Source organism: Epinephelus fuscoguttatus, linkage group LG6 (genome assembly GCF_011397635.1).
Source record: "Epinephelus fuscoguttatus linkage group LG6, E.fuscoguttatus.final_Chr_v1".
Taxonomy (NCBI): domain Eukaryota; kingdom Metazoa; phylum Chordata; class Actinopteri; order Perciformes; family Serranidae; genus Epinephelus; species Epinephelus fuscoguttatus.
Genome location: NC_064757.1, coordinates 30,796,020 through 30,816,787, shown reverse-complemented (window position 1 = coordinate 30,816,787; position 20,768 = coordinate 30,796,020). Strand labels below are relative to the sequence as shown.

Below are 20,768 nucleotides of genomic sequence, written 5' to 3'. Positions count from 1 at the left end.
GAAACCAAACTCTTACCACTTTTACACTAGTGGTCACTTATTTAAACGTCATTTGATATGCATTTGTTTTGGTGCTAGAGTTGCATGTAAGCAACTACAGTGGATCCCAGTGCGTCTTGCCATACACTGCCACCCAGTGGCCAAGTGTTGTAAGTGCAACACAAATCTCGGAAAACCAAGATGGCCGATGTGCAGCTCACGAATTTATTGCCAATCCTACTATAATAGGAGAGCCCTGCAGGTAAATGAAATTTGTAAACATCAGGTAGCATCTAAGAAGTAATACTGTTGTCAAAATCTCCAAGCTTATGTTGGCAAGAAATGACAGTTAATCATCTGTCCACTAAAATGGACATCATGCAACACTGGCTATATTTTAACTACAATTAGCATTACTCTAACCTTGTACTTGTTATCAGAATGTAATTTGCAATTTTTGTGACAAATTTTTTTGTAGAGAACGTTCATTGAAAAAATGTATATAGTGTAACAGGGGGAGGTAAGTGGGGGGCTGAGGAATGAGCTGAATGAGGGTTTACATTATTATGGGATAATGTGGTGTTTGGTTTCCTCAAGTTCTCAAAAAAACTTTTTTATGATTACCTTGGTAATGATTTTGGCAAAATAGTTTATCCAGAAATGTAAGTTTAGCAATAATAAACCTCATATTGTTCCTTTTTAATTTTTTTTCTGAAGGATGTTGAAGACTATATGAAACTGCTTTTTGATTTCGACCAACAAAAAGGCTATCAAGACACCTGACATCTGTAGGTCTCATAATATTTTTGTGTAGTATGTTATACCATGGGGTGGCACGGTGGTGTGGTGGTTAGCACTCTTGCCTCACAGCAAGAGGGTTGCCGGCTCGATCCCGGGCGTGGGAGCCCTTCTGTGCGGAGTTTGCATGTTCTCTCCGGGCACTCCGGCTTCCTCCCACAGTCCAAAGACATGCAGATTGGGGACTAGGTTAATTGATAACTCTAAAAATTGTCCGTAGGTGTGAATGGTTGTCTGTCTCTATGTGTCAGCCCTGAGATAGGTCTGGCGACCTGTCCAGGGTGTACCCTGCCTCTCGCCCGATGTCAGCTGGGATAGGCTCCAGCCCCCCCGCGACCCTCAAGAGGATGAAGCGGTTAGAATGAATGTTATACCATGCCCTGTGCCCTCATATAAGGACATTACATTTTGGGTTTACCGGACCTTGTACTTCATTCTGCTTAACTTAGGCCTGTTGTCCTCACTCGTGGACACTTTTATGTGCCATCTAGTGGCAATGAGACCACATTACACCAATCATTGTAAAAACAAGATGGCAGCCATCTCTGCCAGCCTTAGTAGCCTTAGTAAATAACCTCAGTAGTTTGGTACACCCTACAAATTTTTACCAGTTTTAGTAATGTAACAAGCTAAGACACTGTTAATTGAAAGTACTCATTTGAAGACATAAGGAATTTATCATCAGCTCATTGAAGGATATTGGGACATTATTATCGTTGACAATGTTTAGTTTTTTTTAAACTTATCATGTCCTACTAATCCCAAATAGCAAGGAGAAATTAAAAACCTAACAAAAGCTGGGGTCTCAGGAGGTCCTCATAAAGTTAATTAACAATAATAAAAGACATCTGTTCCTCACCAGTAAGGGTTATAGGTTGTTTTTTTTTTGTTTTTTTAACAAAGCACCTATTTAGTTAGCCTGTTGCCTTTTTGTTCTTAAGATGTTAATGTATCCTTTAAATTAATTTCAAGTAATGCTTTTACTGTTTAAATCAATCAATTTCTATCAATCAATTTTATTTATAAAGCCCAATATCACAAATCACAATTTGCCTCACAGGGCTTTACAGCATACAACATCCCTCTGTCCTTAGGACTCTCGCAGTGGATAAGGAAAAACTCCCCCCCAAAAAAAACACTTTAACGGGGGGCAAAAAGGGATCCCTCTTACAGGACGGACAGACGTGCAATAGATGTCATACAGAACAGATCAACATGATAAATTAACAGTAATCCGTATGACACAATGAGAGAGAGAGAGAGAGAGAGAGAGAGAGAGAGAGAGAGAGATGCAGGACAGATGGTAATGACAGTAGCTTACAACAACATTAATGAAAGTAATAATATAATAATTATAATTATGGCTATTGTGGTACAATATGTTGAAAGTATATATTAATATCTGATAGTATACATATGTGACAATAGTCATATGTGTATAATAACAGTAGAAGTATGACTAATGATAACAGCAGCAGGAGGCATCAGGCAGGATCAGCAGCACAACCACACACGTCACACTATAAATAAATTGCATATAGGTTTAGCATATAATAAAATCTACTGTACACCTTCTCCCCACACTGATTATGGAGAGTTCACTTCCGCCTCCGCTCCGGTAGGTGGCAGCAGAGCTCTGCATAGACTCACACAGGACACAGTGAGGAAGAGCTGTGGGCGAGGCTTTACTGGCACAACAGCGCCACTTTTGAGCGCTTATCTACACCTTCTACAATAACAGGCTGTTGAAGTTGTCAAAAAGTGGTCAAGGAAAACCAAGAGAAGCGTGCCAAAACCATAAAGCCTTCAGTCATATGTGTAAGGTACGTTATATCGTGTTAGTTCTATTAAATGCTATTTAATAATGCGTGAAAGTGCACCTAAAAACATGACCATTCACAGCTCGTTAGCAGAGTCCGTACCAACGGTTGCTAGGAGCTTAGCTTGCTAACGCCACTGGATCAACCAACTTACTACACTGTAGCTAGATTCAGTTTTTTAACGCCAATACGAGCTAACTAGAAAGTCTTTCAGCCTTCAAGTTACTGTGAGGTTTAACGTTGACATTTAGGTGTTACACTGAAGTCTGTGAGCCGTTATGTTTTACTGTAGGTCAGCTATGGAGGAATAGCTGTCAGGTAGATAGTGACAGGAGAGATGTTGACTCTGCAGACAGAACGAGCTAGTACTGGTCATCTGCTTCTGATACCAGAGGAAATCTACAATGACAGCAATCAAACTGTGCTAACCTACCTATGGCAATCATGACTTCATGGTATTTACTTACAGCAAAAGAAAAAAACCTATGTTGGAGTCAGTATACTGTTGCTGAAATTTCTAATCAACCTTTATATAGTTTTATCATCAATATCAGAGGAGAATATAAGTAGTTGCAGCAGTATACCAGTTTTAAGATATTAGAATTGACAGCTATCATATTGCGTATAGAAGAAAAACATGTAAGTAGATAAAGAATCTCACCATTATCTTAGTTATTTTCAAAAGGGAGACTTTTTACACATACTTACATTAAAAATGGTTTCAATTATAGTTATAAAACATTTGTTTAACTAAAAACAAAAGCCCTTGTGTTTTCATTCCTGTAAGGGTCATTGCAACTGATAGAAATAACAATCATATAACACCATGATACCATGACACCAGGGTATTTCCTGAGATGGTTATCATACCGTTGCAACCCTAATCTCATGGTGTTGTTAACCTTGAACAACTCTGTCTTAAATGACTTTCGAAAAAATATTTTTGTTCCCAGGTCAAAGATGGTTCAAGACAGTGCCCACATTCGGCGGCGGGGTGCCCAGGACTTTATGGCATACTATGACTTTGCCTGTGCCAGACAGGAGTCAGTCCCTCTCCCTGCTGTCAAGATGAACCTTGACAAAGGGATGCTGGACTTTAATGGAGACAGGGTCAAACTCACAGACTGGCCACCCATTCTCAGCTCCATCAGCATCAACAAACACCTGCACCACATTGCAATAAGTAGCACATATCAGGCTAGTCTGGCTTCTGGAGACGCAGGTAAGGCGGAAAACAAATCTGGTACATCAAGTAACTGGGGGGGGGGGGGGGGGGGGGTTTAAATTAAAAATTTATACCCTTCTAATTATTTATGTTGCAGAAACATGCACAAGATGAATTAAATTAGGAACTTGAATTACCTGCCAATTTTGGATATAAACATTAATCATATCACCACCAATTTCAGACAGAAGGTACTTTAAGTCTAGCCTCAGGAAGAGGATCCCAGCCATTCGCTCTAAGGATATGACATTTAAGTTGTGCAAGGCCCTGAGAGAGTGTCTGACTGTCTCCCCCAACCTCAAGACTATGCAGCTTAATGGACTTCCACTGAGAGAGAGGGATCTCATCACTTTAACAAAGGTAAAACCAGAATGAGAATATGATTTGCACAAAGGGATTTTATTGTTGTTGTTTTTTTTTTTCTTTTTACGTATTTGGAGAGACTGGCACAGAATCACAAGTTCATTTGCATTCATCCCTACTTTTCTCTTCACTTTCTGAGCTGTGTATGTTGAGTTGTAAACCCTGTTTACTATAATCTATGGTGAATACTCTCATCTTGGAGGAGGAAACAACTTTTGAGTGTTTGGGGCGTAAAGCAGATGATCTGTGAAAGAGTGAAATTTGATAAAACCTAAATATGTTTTATTTTTTATTCCAGGGTTTTGCAAAAAGTGTTTCCTTGGAAAACCTGTCTCTGGCCAACTGTCCAATCTCTGACGAGGGCTTAGAGAGTAGGTTTATTCACAGTTTTCGTTCCCTTTATTGTTTAGAAAGCCTTAGCAGGATTGTACTGTATGTGAGAATTTTGTCTTTGTAAATGTCATTTTCTTGTGTTTCAGTCATTTGCCAAAGTGTTAAATACTCTACAAGCATCAGGACAGTAGATTTTACAGGATGCAATCTCACCTGGAGAGGGGCAGAACATATGGCCAACATCATCAAGGTACAATACATAACTTTTAAGACTTAACCCACCATACTGTTTCAGGTGTTATGGATTATTATATTGTAAACCCAGACCCTAATTCAAAATGACCTGTATTTAAAAAAATAAATATTTTAAGTATGCATTTTTTCTCAGCATCAGGGAATGCAGAGGCATGGTACTGCATGGGCAGAGTCTCTGAGGTATCGACAGCCACAGTTTGAGGGAATGGGAGGTCTCCGCCGTGTCACCCTGAACTGTAACACTTTGATTGGGGACCGGGGTGCTGCTGCTCTCGCGCATGAACTGGCTGAGGACCTCTGGGTTAAAGGTCAGTAGATGTGTGTGGGTTTGAGAGATAAAATGAGACAAAGAGACGCTTATTTTTTTTGTTGCTGTGGAATTTTGCTCAGGTTTTTTCGTTTCTGTTTTGTGATTTGTTGAACAGCTGTGGACCTACAGAGGTGTGGTCTTTCCAACGAAGGAGCTCGCCGTTTGCTGGAAGCCTTGAAAACGAACTCTGCTCTTTGTGTGCTGGATATACGAAGTAACCCTTTAGTTGGTAAGAAAGCATCGCAACCAAATCCTAACATTTTCTAGATTGTTTTAACACTGCATAGAGCTTTAGTCAGTATGATAAATTATTGGTATGTTGTTTGTTCCATACATAGACCGTGTATAAAGGTGGGCGATGCACCTCCACTTCCTCCGTCTGTATAAAAGTGAAGCCAAATTATCCTGAATAGTTCAGGTCATTTCGAGCCAGAGTCTGTGAATCAGCGATGGAAAAGTGGAGCTGTGGTATTGAGTTACTGCTCATACACCCTCTGACCCACACACAGCTGTCAATCATGAAAAAATCAAAAAAATTCAAACTTGTCAGAAAAAATACATTTGAACATACACTATTGTGATAAGAATTATCTAAGATGACAGAAACCATCTTTGGGAAAAATGTAATTGACGTGTCCTTTGATTTTTTATTTTGGGCCAAGTCCCATCCATAAACATTGAGTGGGGAGGGTTTATGACCTTAACTGCAGCCAGCCACCGGGGGGAGTTTGCAGTGTTGTGGCTTCACTTTTGGGGAGCTGTCACCAGAGACTGCGTTGGTAAATGAGACTGCTTACTTTCAAGTCATTTCCTGTACCTGTGTTTTGTAGGTTTCACCACTGCCCTGCCAGTTTAGGAGACTAGTGACAGGTCCGGAGTCTATTCATTTTAATATGAGGAGTGAACGTTAGCACAGATTATGACCGATTCTTTAGCCGCACACTCACTCAAGTAAATGCTGGAACTGTTTTTCACAAGCTACATTTTTCCTGAACACTCAAACAGCATTTTTCAGACAGACAAATCAGGAGAAAATTTGTTTGAGACCTGTCTCAGCAACACACTCTCAAAAGATACAGCAACAACTGATATGAGCTTGTACTAAGTTGATATCAGATATTAAGCTAGCTGATAAATGCCAGCAGCAAAACAAGGCACTAGCATTACATTTGTACAGTATATAGTGTTGTATTGTTTTAAATCTGCTTGTATCCATCCACACAACATTTACAAAACTTCAAAACATGGTGAGGGGTTACAAGGGAGAGACGGTTGCACCCATTTAGGAGACCAGAAGTGTGTACCATTTCTTACCATCTTTTGTTGTGGAGCATCTTCGCTGTCATGCTGTCCATCATTATATATACAATCACTGGTTCCACAAAGCATTTTTGTATTGTGAGCGTAATAAAGATTGCAGCCTCTAGGTGCAGCTAGCGTACTGGTAGATTTTTATTTAGCTGTGTTCCCAGTGCATACTCATAACCACGTTTTGAGTAAGTAATGTTTTCATACAACAACAAAAATGTACATTTTTGGACATATATTTTTCCTTGGTGAATGTTTCTTTTCCCTTTACAGACAAGGTCCTAATTAAAACTATACTAGAGAAAGTACTGATGAATGCTGATGCACAGTCACCAGAGGTGAGTGTCTGGGGCTAATGTTATTATTGAAAGTCTAAGTGATAGAGTGGTGTCTTTGCTTCATATTTGTAAGCAAACTGTGCCCATGTCTTGTGTCTTCCTGATGTTGTGCTGCAGTACTACTGGATCAAGCCTGCAGCCTCAGAGCCACAGAGAGCTTCTGGTCCAAAGAGGCGAGCTCTACCCAGTCTAGTCAGAGGAAAAACTACATTCAGGATAGGTATATGCATACATTTTTTTTCTTCAAGGTCACTGTATCCCTAGTCAGATAAAACATAATGCAGACAAAAAATGTTTAGTTTTCCCATACTGACCTAAACTGCGTAAGTTGCTAGTGTCAAATAATTTCAGATTTTCCGACTCTCAAACCTCTAATTTGACATTTAGACATAGTTGATATGCAAATTTGCCCCATCTTCAAACTGCATAAGTGCCTAACCTTCAGTGTTGGATTTCTTTGAGTCTAGTTAAGATAGCGTCTATTATCACATACTCATATTGTCTCTGTCTGACTTCTCACCCTTTGGCTTTTAAGTCATCTGGAGACATGGTAAGACCGTCATGCTGTTCTCCCCTTACTACAGGCAGCTCTGCGGACCAGAGCAAAAAATAAGTCCACATTTATTTATATGACAAAATCCTGTAACACTTTTAGATACTTTGATTTGTATACCCTGTAGTAAATATCAAAAGCAAAAGATGAGGAGTGCCATGCTGTCTCATAACTGATACAGTAACTACAGTTATTTTCAGCTGGACTCATCAGTGTCTATTTGCTGTTGCTTGTGATGTTAAGACCCTGCTTTTTAGATGTAAAGTACCTCATGGAACCACACAGTATATCACCCACTTACTGCCGGAGTCTGTGTGTCCTCGTTCTACACCACAGCCTAATAGCCAGTGCTCCCAGAGGAAAACCTTGTAGCCCAAAGCTCTCCATTTCCAGTCCTTTACATGCTCGCTCTCTCTCTCTGGTACAGCCCCTCGTAAAGGATCATCTCCTTCAGGACGGAGTTCAGGCGTTGCTCAGACACAGAAACCCTATTCCCGCTCCAGCTGTGTGCCTTGGCGTGCTGCTGCACGAGCTGGACGCCAGAGGTGAAGAGATGTTGGCAAACCAGTTTACTTTTAGTTAATTTATAGATTGAAGACAGCCTATTGCTCGAACAGTTTTTGGCTTCATTACGGAACATGTCTCCTCAAAAAACTAGAATAGAACATACTCCTTTATTTAGAAAACAATCATCAGGTATAACTGTGATGGTGCTCAGTGAATCTTAGACTAATGTTATGTTGCCTTTGTTGCAGAGGTATGCCTCCTGGAGTTTGTGTGATAGATCAAAGCTTTGAGGTGAGTTTTCTTTTGTTTATGTGCAGTGCATTACTATTAAAAACGACCAAAAGTTGAAAACGGATCAGAACTCTGACAAGATCTGTCAAAAAGAAACCCTTCCCCTGTTAAAACATGGTTTTCTTCAGGGTGCAGCTACCGTGAAGGTTACTGTGGAGTCGGAATCAGAGCAAGAGGAGGGTGAGGAGGAGGAAGAAGTGGTGGTGGAAGTGGAGCAGAGACCATCTTCTCTTAGTCTCCAGGACCGAATCACTGAACGGCAGTTTAAACACATACAGGTAGGTCACATATGGCTAGTTCCCAAACTGGAACTTTTTAAGTGTTGCGGACAAGACAAAGCTTTTTGGACTTCATCAGTTTGCTTTGAAGAACTTAGAGCATGCTGTGTATTTGTGTGTGTGTTGTTATGCATGCCCTGCAGATGGAGCTAAAGGAGTGTCGTCTGAGGCTGGCAGAGGAGCGCAGAGCCAGACTGAAAGCTGAGTCAAGGCTCATGGAGGTAATGATGATCTCAGCGGTGCTAACATATGATTTTTTTGTCTGTAATCTATTTTTATTTTGTTTTCCCTCTGTGCAGCAGTAGCCAGTTTGCATTTTCTTGTAGTTTGTGGACATTGCTATAGCATTAGTTAGTTCTAGAGATTGTGTCAATGCCATACTTGATGTAATGACATAGCAGGATCTTTATTCCATGCTAACATTAGATAGCTTGAGGGTCAGCCAAGATGGAGTGGGTTTTGGATAATTCTGGTCATTATACCTCTAGATTAAGTGCTGATTGTTGCTGAAGTTCCTTTGATGATCCCGCAATTATATCTCAACAGACAGTCCAAAGTTTTGAGTTACAGCTCTGTATTATGTTCAAAAATGGTTTTGTAAATGAAAAGCTCAAGAGACAGGCTTCTATTCTTTCTTTTTCTTATACGTATACAGTTTGAGTTGGAGAATGCCCGTCTTCGTGACACCAACCTCTCCCTGTCAGAGGCACTTGCAGCCACCGGCTCTGCATCAGCACCACCTGCTCTTGGTGCTCTTGAAGATGAGGCAGTTCTGGAGAGCATTGAAAGTTCATTTACAAAGTTCCATGCTTTCCTGGATCTGCTTAAGGATGCAGGGTGGGTATTCATTACACTGTCCAAAACAGCATCTGTCTTTTGACTTGGACTGGTGCCTATTTGGCTCTAGGGTCGAGGTGATTTAAAGAAAGTCTTAATTCAGCTATACAACTTTCAGTTTCATTTTGCATCACTGTGTGTTCCATTCTTAGGTCATTTGTTTGGTTCAAGTTTCCACACCCAGTCCTGACAGAATCCCCACAGAGAGTTGTTTTGATTTCATTTAACTATTCTTGTTTCTCCTTGTCATATATTTCTTTTATCTAAGGTTGTTTTCAGTGCATTTCTTTTAGGACCACTATAGCAGTTGTTAGTATTGAACTGTTTATTACATTTTTAGTTAAATGTGATGCCTTAAAATTGCTTATTGTGTCAACCAACAGCACAAAACCTTTTTTTGCATTATATAAGTAGCACATGTTTGATATTTTTTTCAAAGTACTGCAAACATTGCACGGTTGACTCCCAGCAGCTCTCCCTACACTCCCAGTATGAAACCCTAGGCAGGTTTAAGTAAATAAAACAAGCCAAGTATGCACTACTTGCCCGGCACAAATGAGCAAACGTGAAGCCCAATGACAGATGAGAGTTAGACATTTTACGGAAGTCCAATGTAATACTTGTGTTGCTCTGTGTGCTAGTTTTCTAAGCTGGCTAACCTGTCAGCCATAAGCTCATAATATTGTCTGTCAAGGCTTTGTTGCAAGATAAAGATTGCGGCACGCAGCTTTAATATTTATTGATCAAGTACTTGGTTAATTTACTTAGCAATTTAGTTCAAATTTTGTTGATGGTGCAACTACAGATGAAGTGGTACAGAAAAAGAGGACATCTGATATTGATACATCATGAAACTTGCTTATGTATGGAAAACCACATCAAGTTGTGTAACTGATGTCCATCATACTGGATTGCCTGATAATCATAAGTCAAAGAGGAACCATCATGTGATTCAAGACCTGTTTTGGATACATCCTCTCATGTGCCTGAGGGTTTGATGGCAAAGGGCTGGGCTGCTTTCTGGAAAGTGACCGTTTACTGTAGATGTGTGTTGGATTTCTGTTTCATTCTGAGGTGCCCCTAAATAACACAAGTCTGTTTGTTGTGGTCTTGTTGGTTTCCTGATACTGAGCCTAGTTCAGAGAAGAGTTTCACTTTGACAGGATGAGTTTCACTGTGACAGAAGCAATAGTTTATGTAAGCCTGTCATTTTTGACATCTTCTTTGATTGTTCATCCTCAAGGGCCATTAAAAAGGATGCTGAGTTGTTCTGAAACTAGGGCCATAAGGTGCAGTAAATAGGTGGGGACCAGAATTTGCCAGTATTGTTTTACTATGCTGCTGTCTTTGCTGCTTGCATTTATGTATCAGCAGTGTATCCTGCATTGATGCAAGCATTGCATGGTTGACTCCCAGCAGCTCTCCTTGAACTCCCAGTACAAAACCATAGGTAGATGTTTAAAGTTAATAAGCTCAGGCCAGTATGCGCTACCTGCCCAGCATAGAATAAGGGTTAATGACATATAAGCGTCAAATATCTTAAAAGAGACCCAAATATTTTATGCCTCTGTTTGGCAGTATGTCTTCAGGTTGTCTGTCCGTACGTCCCATTCTCATGAAGGTGATATGTGAAGAAGGCCTCGAGGGAATTTCTTCAAATTTGGCACAAACATCCACTTGGACATGAGGATGAACTGATTAGATTGACATTCATGATCACTGTGACTGTTTTTGGCCATAAGTCAAGAATTAATACACTAACTGTGACAAAATTTTACACAGATGTCCAACAAGACAAAATGATGAAGTGATTGTGACATCATAATGTTCTGTAAAACACTTCTCTGGCTGTTATTCAACATCATTTCTTAGGAATAGAAGGGGAGACATTTAGTTAGGTACTGAATTGGTGACACTGATTTTTGATGTGCACCTTGAAATTGTGGTGATTGTCTGCTGCCAAATTGGTAATGTGTGTGAAACATACATGGTATAGAATTTGTAGCTTTGCAGCAACATCCATTTAAAGCATTGTCTGCTGTCATGGCTGCATATGAGCCTGACAGACAGATAACTGCAACTTGACTGGTTGGTGGTAATTCTAGTTTTTCAGGAGTTGGTGATCCAAGCAAGGGCTACTATATGAGGAATAAGTGGACTTTTTATAAAGGACATTTTGCACAGCTCCAGTGCTGCTTGGTGTCATGTAGTTTTCTGACTTGGCAAACATGTCAGCCACAAGCTGATAACACTGTCTGTCAAAGCTTTGTTGCAAGACAGACATCGCTTAATGCAGCTTTAATATTTGTTGAAAAGCTACTTGATCAATTTATCATTTTAGTTCTGATTTCTTCGATGGTGCAACAGTAGATGAATTTTTAAATATTTGTTCCAAACTAGTGCTGAGTGGTTCAGAAAAATACTTAATCAGTTCCTACTCCCATTATTACTCTCTGTTTGACTGGTCATTAGTCACTTGAATGTGCTGTCGTCCGGCACTGTGGCATCTGTCAGTGAGCTGTCGAACTGTTATCTATCTGCTGCTCAGCTGATGTGATGCATCATCTACTGTGCAGAGGGTGAGAGTGGCCAGAAAAGAAAAGCATGCTTGCTTTCATACTGTTAAATGTGATCGAATCACATGGACAAATACAGAATACAATCGGTATTGTGTATATGTTCCTCTGCCTGTTGCTGCTCCCTCTCGCTCCTCGTCCGCTCTTCAGTTTCAATGAGTAGAGTCTGTGTACGTCCGTGTACTCCGTGTTTAAATAAATACAGCCGGTCATCAAATTTAAATGGCTCATCCAGATCCAGTTGGTCAAAATCTAATATTTATTAGAACACGGAGTACATGGACGCAGAGCCGGACGAGAGGAGAGAGGGAGCAGCAACAGGCAGAGGAACGTGTCCGAATCCAGCTAAAGGCAGTGTTGTAGTGGAAGGTATACACAGGCATACAGTGTATGCCCACTTCTTTTTCTGGCCATTTACAGTATTACCACCTATCAGCCAAAAAGTCATTGTAATATGTAAGAAAGTATACCCACTTCCTCCACACTAACCTACCCGTCTACATAGTAGTATACCCACCTTATCAACTACCACTACACCACTGGCTAAAGGTAAACACAGACATTCATTTCTCCATTCCGTTATGTTGTCAGATAATTATACTAACAATCCGAGCCTATCGGTGTGAAAAAAAATGCACTTTTAGTGGACGTATTTGGATGTTGTTTGACACTGTCTGAGTGCCCTATCTTACTATATAATGACGGAAACTCTGTGAGTGTGTCTGTGTCTCTTCCACGTTTTTCTCCTCACTGACTTGGTCAATCCATGTGAAATTTGGCACAGTGGTAGAGGGTCATGGGAGGATGCGAATGAAGCAATATTACATCAATTGGCCAAAGGGGGGCGCTATAGCAACCGATTGAAATTGCAAACTTTGAATGGTCATATCTCATGCCCCGTATGTCGTAGAGACATGAAACTTTGCACAGAGATTCCTCTCCTCATGAGGAACAGATTTGCCTCAAGAACCCATAACTTCCCATTATATAGATTTTCCACCATTTTGATTTTTTTGAAAAACACTTCAAATCGATCTCTTTCTACGAAGTTTGACCGATTTGCATGAAACTTGGTGAACATAATCTAGGGACCAATATCTAAAGTTCCCTCTTGGCAAAAGTTGGAAAACTTACTAAAACTGAGCTTCTATAAGGCAATGAATATTGTGGCGGACATGGCTCATCACATAAAGGTGTATGGGGGCGGCAGTAGCTCAGTCCATAGGGACTAGGGTTGGGAACCGGAGGGTCGCCTGTTAGAGTCCCCGTCCGGAACAAAAAAAATATGGAGCATGGACTGGTGGCTGGAGAGGTGCCAGTTCACCTCCTGGGCACTGTCGAGGTGCCCTTGAGCAAGGCACCGAACCCCCCCAACCGCTCGGGGCGCTTCACCAAGGGCAGCCCTCTCACTCTGACATCTCTCCACTTTGTGCATGTATAGGTCCTGTTTGTGCATGTGTGTGTCTTTCGGACCTGTGTGTAATTGACAAGCAAGAGTGAAAACATTGAATTTCCCCTCAGGGAAAGTAAATAAATAAATAAAGTAAATTAAAAAAAACAAACAAAAAAAAAACATTTCAAGGATTTCACTGATCACCACACAACTTTGTAGGCATATGACCACACATAATCTGAGGGAACCCCTCCATTATTGACCCCATCAAACAAAATGGGGGCGCTAGAGAGCTAATTTCTTATCTAGGCCTAACCGACTTTTACTAAACTTGGTAGGTATGGGACAGGATACAGGACACCTCATGGTGACTGGAGAAATTTAATTCTAATTGGCAACTGGCTGGCGCTATAACAACAGAAAAATGCTTATAAATGTCTAAAATGTGACCGATTGCTGTGGCTCCCCCTGTGGACCAATGTTTTGGGGGTTTTTTTTTCTAATTTTTGGTATGAATAAGTCATGGCATGTTATGCTGTACATAATCACGGAAGCTGTCAGTGTGTCATTCTGTCAGTCAGTCATTCTGTCTGCCCCACGTTTTTCTACTCACTGACGTGGTCGATCTGTGTGAAACTGCGCATAGACATTGGGAATTGGCATAGGTAGAAGGTCACAAAGCTACTAATGGGTATGGACTAGTTATTTAATATAGCGCGTGTTGCAGGCTGGTCAGCCCTACCTTCAAACTGGAGAAATGTCAAATATTGAACATCCTATCACTCATTTAGACAAAAGTAAATTGGAAAATAGGGCCCAGGTTGAAAAAAACATTAGTTCCCCTGTAAAATGAAAGGGGCATCCTCTCATGTGACTGAGGGTTTATTGGCAAAGGGCTGGGCTGCTTTTTGTAAATTGACTTTTTATGGTAGATGTGTGCTGGATTTCTGTTTCGTTCTGTGGTGTCCCATAATGACACAAGTTTGTTTGCTCAGTTCTTGCTGGTTTCCTGTATTTGGAAACCTGTTGCTGAGCCTAGTTCAAAGAAGAAATTCACAGTGACAGGATGAGTTTCACAGTGACAGAACACATAGATGATTTATTATTATCTACTTTTTATTTGAATTTATTTCTTTAGTTGTTCCCTTGATTCATCTTCAAGGGCCATTAAAGGACGCTGTGTTGTTCTGAAACTAGGGCCATAAGGTGCAGTAAATAGGTGGGGACTAGAATTTGCCCAGTCTTGTTTTACTTTGCTGCTGTCTTTGCTGCTTGCAACATTCACTTGGACATGAGGATGAACTGATTAGATTTTGGTGGTTGAAGTTCATGATCACTGTGATTGATTTTGGTCATAAGTCAAGAATTAATACACTAACTGTGACAAAATTTTACACAGATGTCCAACAAGACAAAATGATGAAGTGATTGTGACATCATAATGTTCTGTAAAACACTTCTCTGGCTGTTATTCAACATCATTTCTTAGGAATAGAAGGGGAGACATTTAGTTAGGTACTGAATTGGTGACACTGATCTTTGATGTGCACCTTGAAATTGTGGTGATTGTCTGCTGCCAAATTGGTAATGTGTGTGAAACATACATGGTATAGAATTTGTAGCTTTGCAGCAACATCCATTTAAAGCATTGTCTGCTGTCATGGCTGCATATGAGCCTGACAGACAGATAACTGCAACTTGACTGGTTGGTGGTAATTCTAGTTTTTCAGGAGTTGGTGATCCAAGCAAGGGCTACTATATGAGGAATAAGTGGACTTTTTATAAAGGACATTTTGCACAGCTCCAGTGCTGCTTGGTGTCATGTAGTTTTCTGACTTGGCAAACATGTCAGCCACAAGCTGATAACACTGTCTGTCAAAGCTTTGTTGCAAGACAGACATCGCTTAATGCAGCTTTAATATTTGTTGAAAAGCTACTTGATCAATTTATCATTTTAGTTCTGATTTCTTCGATGGTGCAACAGTAGATGAATTTTTAAATATTTGTTCCAAACTAGTGCTGAGTGGTTCAGAAAAATACTTAATCAGTTCCTACTCCCATTACTACTCTCTGTTTGACTGGTCATTAGTCACTTGAATGTGCTGTCGTCCGGCACTGTGGCATCTGTCAGCTGTCAGTGAGCTGTCGAACTGTTATCTATCTGCTGCTCAGTTGATGTGACGCATCGTCTGCTGTGCAGAGGGTGAGAGTAGCCAGAAAAGAAAAGCATGCTTGCTTGCATACTGTTAAATGTGATCAGATACACAAGGACAAATACAGAATACAATCGGTATTTTTGGCATGCTGCATTTGACATACTGTGTATCAGGAGTGACACACTAAATCGTTTTCTGACATACTACATAGTATGGTAGTGTGTGTAATGGAGTGCCAGTGGAGCTTTTGTGGATTCATTAAGATGAAATGGGTATCCTGTCATGTGACTGAGGGTTTGTTGGCAATGGGCAGGGCTACTCTCTGGAGACTGACCTTTTACTGTAGACGTGTGTTGGATTTCTGTTTCATTCTGAGGTGCCCTTAAATAACAGGTCAGTTTGTTCTGGTCGTGCTGGTTTCCTGTATTTGGAAACATGGATGAGTCAGGATGAGTTTCACTGTGACAGAACCAATAGTTGATTTATTTAAGCCTTTAATTTTTTTGTCATAAATTCCTTATCTACTTTTGATTTAAATTTATTTCTTCAGTTGTTTCCTTGATTCATCCTCAAGGGCCATTAAAGGATGCTGTGTTGTTTTGACGCCAGGGCCATAAGGTGCAGTAAATAGGTGGGGACCAGAATTTGCCAGTATTGTCCTTAAACATGGGCTAGGTCTAAACTTTGCTGCTATGTTTGTTTCCTGTTTTCACTTTGCATCATCAGCAGTGTACAGCTGAATTCCCAGGGTTTTCTGTATTGATAAAAACAACCGAGATTCGTTTCTTCTTTTGGAGTTTTGAGAAATTATTCTGACTCATTTGTTCCTCATGTTCCCCTTACTGTTTTACCTTTTTACTCAGCAAAAGAATTAAATCAGTATACCTGCAGTTTGGCCCTTTTAAGCAGGATTTATAGTTGTGCGGCAGACCCTACGCTGTAGCTTATGCAAGTCGACTACGCCATTGTGAGCATTTATATTTGTACAGTGGTGTGTCTGTGTCACTCTGCAGTTACACTTCCAAAACGCTAGTCGTCGGCGGGGTTTCTGTGAAGTGCTGTAAAGTTTAGCTGATTCAAAACACACAAACACATTAAACACACATTAAACATGGCTAAATGGAGAGAATTTCAAACACAAGCACACAAATCAGCTTCACTATAACTCGCAGCATTCACAGACAAACACTTGTCTTTATCTGGACACAATTTCCCCACAAATACAACATGCTAATGTTTTTAGCACAAGCCTATGGCATTTTACATTGTATAAATTAGCCGAGCAGCTAGCCAACTTTCCCTCTTTTCATATGAAGCCAGGGACAACAGCAACATTTAACAAAGGCAACATTACAAAATTCAGCTACATTACAACTCACAAGGTTCACCGACAAAACAACTGTCCTATATTGAACACGCAAATATAACATGCTAACATTATTAGCACAAGCCTATGGCATTTTGCATTGTAGAAATTTGCCACGTGATGAGCAGAGATTCCCTCCTCAATGCTTTGTTTCCACTGAGGGAAATGGTTTCAGCTTACAAACATAGACAGGAGGTCAGCGTCGCCAAGATGTGTGGTTACAAATCTGGGGATTTGCACGTCAGGCTATGGCGTAGGTTACGGCGTTGATTCAAAGCAGAAGTATGAATTCTGCCTTACTCTGCATCGTATATTCTCCATTGTTACCTTGATGTGACTCCTTTTTGAAACACATTGAAAGATTGAGGTCTACACAACAGAAGATATTAGTAAAAGTATTTGTACAAAATTGCTTTATAATCCTGGAATATTACAGTATGAGCAAGCCACAAGCGCAAAGACAGTTGTTGCTATGGATGCTGTTTAGCAGCAGGATGCATTTTACCAGCACATTTACTACCAGTTAATTACATCTTTAGTTAATTGTAATGGATGTGGTATCTCAGTGACATTTGTTTGCATTTGCTGTGGAAAAAAGGCAGCTAATATGTAAGGTAGCATTCATTAACTTTTACCAATTCAGTATCTCAGATGAAGAAATGCTTTTGCCCTTTAAGTTTCATTGATTTTTTTTTTTTCTGTAGCCTCGGTCAGCTAGCTTCGATGGCTGGAATTGACAAGTCAGATTTCCACCCTCTGGGAAGACCTCAGCTTTCATCTACGGTGGGACCATATTTGGATGGTGCAGCATCACTGACTGGAGGGCAGTATCAGGATGTTTGGGCAAAGACTGATGCGTCATCTTTGGTAAAGGTACGCAAAGCAATGTTTGAGATACGTTTGCCCCGATGTTGTTGTGTTATACCCTCAGTTTTATTTTTCCATTTAGTTTGTAGCTTGTAGTTTTAAGACCACAAATCCATAATTTTGCAAATGTTGCATTTTGGTTTAAGGATGATTTATTTCACAGCACTATAAAAGTTCAAAACAAACTGATAAGCGCCATCCTTAATCTCAGACCGAGAACCCATATAAGCCCAAACTATTTTTAATTTATTATGGTCTGCAAGATTTTAGTGTTGTCAAAAATGTCATCCCACAAAGTGTTGTCCCACAATGTTACTCATTTCACTAAACGAACTGGAGTTACACAAATAACCTCAAGTTTTGACTGATGCCTCTGTTATCATGTCTTCTGTTGATTTGTTATAGTTCCTGAGTGTCTCTCTGTCTTAAGTAGAAGCACTAAATTCATGGGCTGTATCCAATCAATAACAATTAATAATAATTAATTAATAATAATTTGTCCTTTACTCCATTTTTCTCATCAAAACCTTCAATTTCATTCTTTAGGTAGGCAGCGTCCTGCCTGCTCCCCCTGATAGACCGGCGGACACCACCACACCAAGATCTTCATCTTCTGTCAAGGAGTTTTTGCGTGAAGACAGGCTGCTAGATGTGACCTTCAATCGGGCTTCCGGTCCTGTGGGAGACCCTGGTGTGGTTGGAGAAGAGGAACCAGATAAATATTCAAAGCCTGAGACCCAGCATGACTCAGGTTCTGAGAAATCCTTTAAGGTTTCCTTCAATAAAACTTTCCAGACTCAGTCAAGTCACCCTAAGAGCAACAGCAACTCCCACCGAAGCAACGGTTCTCATGGATACAGCTTCAACAACAGCTATGCCAACAGTCATGCTTCCCAGTCATGCAACGGGTCTCATGGTGGATCGTCAGTAAGGTCGAGTGTTAGCGACATTATCAGTGACAAGGCAGAGTCTTTGGGATCAGTAAGGTCAAGGAACAGGGGAGAGGGAAGGCTGGTGACAGCAGGTCAGTCAGGGTCAGAGGGGTTGGAGAGGAGAGTGTATCCTGGGAGGGAGACTCTGGAGCAGATCAGGTCTCTGGGCTCTCTGGAACGGCAGTCAGATGATGAATCCTTCTGACCTACTGACAAGTAGAATATGAAGAACTCCGATCGCTGTGCCTTCTCAAAGGTTTTTCTGTTATTTTGTATGTATGATGTAGATTTTATACATCTGTTTTTAAGGTACAGATTTATTTTTAAATATTCAAAGAAAGAAAGACCAGAAAGTTTTTTAATTTTAAAGAGAGAGGACATGGGAAGTCAATGAAACATCTTGTTGCATTGAAGTCAAAGTAGACGTAGAGTTGAATGTCCTACCAAATAGACTGTTATAGACTGAGACGTGAAAAATGTAATGTGACTGAAAAGCAATGTATGATGCATCTTGCACTCACTGATACGTACATGGTAACTCCACCTCAGTCAATCTGCAAATCAAGTTCTTCCTGATGTGACACCGTTTCATGTGGGAACGCATCAGACCTCAGGGGAAAATGATCTCAAGCCATTTCAAAGGAGTTCTTAGAGTTTTGACAGATATTTGATTTGTCCATTTCTAAAAAATCTATGATGTAGAATTGTAACACTTGTTGTTCCTGTTAGGATATTCAGCACCTTAGAATTTATATTTTTTAATAAACATGTCAGCAGTTTGACAGTGTGTTTCTGATTTTCAAAATTCAAAATTTAAGAACTGTACTGACAATCTAAAATCAGAAATGTTAGAAATGCACCATCAAAGTACATCATGAGCCTGGTATTGCTCTAATTTACTAATAAATTTCACACTTTGACAAATTTTAAAATATGCCCCAATGTATCAGGGTATCTGCAAGACCATAAAATGTCTTAAATGCCTTAAATATTATACCTTAAGTCATTAGTCTGAAATTTGAATTTGTGAAGGTCTCAGTTGCCACAAACATTTTATCTAATTTTATTTATTCATTTTTTAATTTCATTTTGAGTCAAACTCTTGTGTGAAAGCTCACATTTTTGACGTTACAAACCTTTAAACCTGCCACTGAATCTAAAACTGTCTTTCACTTGATACTGTCACTCACCTGTTGGCAAAATGTAGATTAACCTAAGTCACTAATAACCATATTCCTACATAAAACCTGCCTCTACATGGCAACACACATTTACCTGCAATGCTTGAATAAGAAAAGATGATTTCCCCAAAAAACAGTCTTAAATTTAGTTATAAATTATCTTGAAAAAGTCTCAAAGGCATTAAATTTAAGTGACTGATACCTGTAGTAGACACTCTGTATGCCATGTATATGTCATTAACACTTGCAATACTGAAAACCAATCCTGCAGTAGATGCTCAGTGTGCTGCAACACAGATCCTGGCAGGCTGCTCACTGAAAGTATGTTTTTACTCCCAGTGCTGCATGTTTGGCTCACATTTTCCCATTCCCACTTTTACTTGTTTATCCCATGCACTCTGTAGGAAAGGTTTAGGCTCTGTGTCTCGTAGCTTTCTAGATGCAGCAAACTTCTTGTGGAGAATGTGTAAAAGCTCCTTTAACAGGACCAAAATCTGTTTACTGCATTTTGTGGTTTACGCTCTCCTTTGGTGCTGCGTCCTGAGAGACGGAGAAATGGGACCAGGGCATGATTTTTGTGGGCTGGAGTAGGACACTGTGTTCTGCTGGATTATGTGTGTTTTCCATTACAAGGGAGCAGCACATACACACACACACACACACACACACACACACACACAAAGTGAAAGCCAAAAGTGCAGCTCTCTGCAAAGGTGACGAGGAGTGCATAATAAAGTGCTTCATTTGTAATGTCTTTCCACTGTTACCTTATCTTTTATTCTCTTTGTGGTATTTTCTCCCCATACACCTGTTTTTGCAAATACTGGTCTGATACAGAGATTTGTTGTACAAAAAATATTTTTAGATGGAAATGCTTTGCTTCTGTCTTTTGATTTGCTGTTGTTAATGTGAGGTTTATGTACAACAGTCGGTAAGAGTATGGAAAAAAACAAAGATCAAGACGTGCAAAGTTTCTCAGTTACGTGCCCTTGAGAGAACATCTGCCGCGGGATGGACTGTGTTGTTCTGTGTGTGTGCCAGCCAGCTGTAATGTATGAGGGTGTATAAGGAAACAATTTCACAGTTAATGCACAGTTGCTAG

At 40.2% G+C, this 20,768-nt stretch overlaps 1 protein-coding gene across 3 annotated transcripts; it reads left to right on the top strand.

Annotated features, from left to right (window-relative positions):
- Positions 1-174: 174 nt before the first annotated feature.
- Positions 175-20,720, top strand: cep78 (centrosomal protein 78). Of its 3 annotated transcripts, none has more exons than XM_049577748.1 (16): positions 175-241; positions 3,551-3,819; positions 4,007-4,182; positions 4,484-4,556; positions 4,665-4,768; positions 4,907-5,081; positions 5,199-5,312; positions 6,665-6,729; positions 6,847-6,949; positions 7,710-7,827; positions 8,038-8,080; positions 8,209-8,358; positions 8,502-8,579; positions 9,014-9,195; positions 17,391-17,559; positions 18,100-20,720. In XM_049577748.1, exons 2-16 carry the CDS (start codon positions 3,558-3,560, stop codon positions 18,688-18,690), a joined length of 2,403 nt encoding a protein of 800 aa, XP_049433705.1. In that variant the 5' UTR covers positions 175-241; positions 3,551-3,557; the 3' UTR covers positions 18,691-20,720. The 3 variants fall into 3 exon arrangements, with proteins under 3 accessions (XP_049433705.1, XP_049433704.1, XP_049433703.1); XM_049577747.1 differs by lacking the exon at positions 175-241 and adding an exon at positions 2,466-2,600; XM_049577746.1 differs by lacking the exon at positions 175-241 and adding an exon at positions 2,484-2,595.
- The last annotated feature ends 48 nt before the right edge of the window (positions 20,721-20,768 follow it).

What these genes read in the sequence shown, in the direction of transcription:
- cep78 (XM_049577748.1), top strand. Translation starts at nt 3,558, where the DNA reads ATGGTTCAAGACAGTGCCCACATTCGGCGGCGGGGTGCCCAGGACTTT. An exon ending in ACGAAGTAACCCTTTAGTTG is followed by an intron (nt 5,313 to 6,664) that starts GTAAGAAAGCAT and finishes TTCCCTTTACAG; the next exon opens with ACAAGGTCCTAATTAAAACT. An exon ending in CTGAGTCAAGGCTCATGGAG is followed by an intron (nt 8,580 to 9,013) that starts GTAATGATGATC and finishes ATACGTATACAG; the next exon opens with TTTGAGTTGGAGAATGCCCG.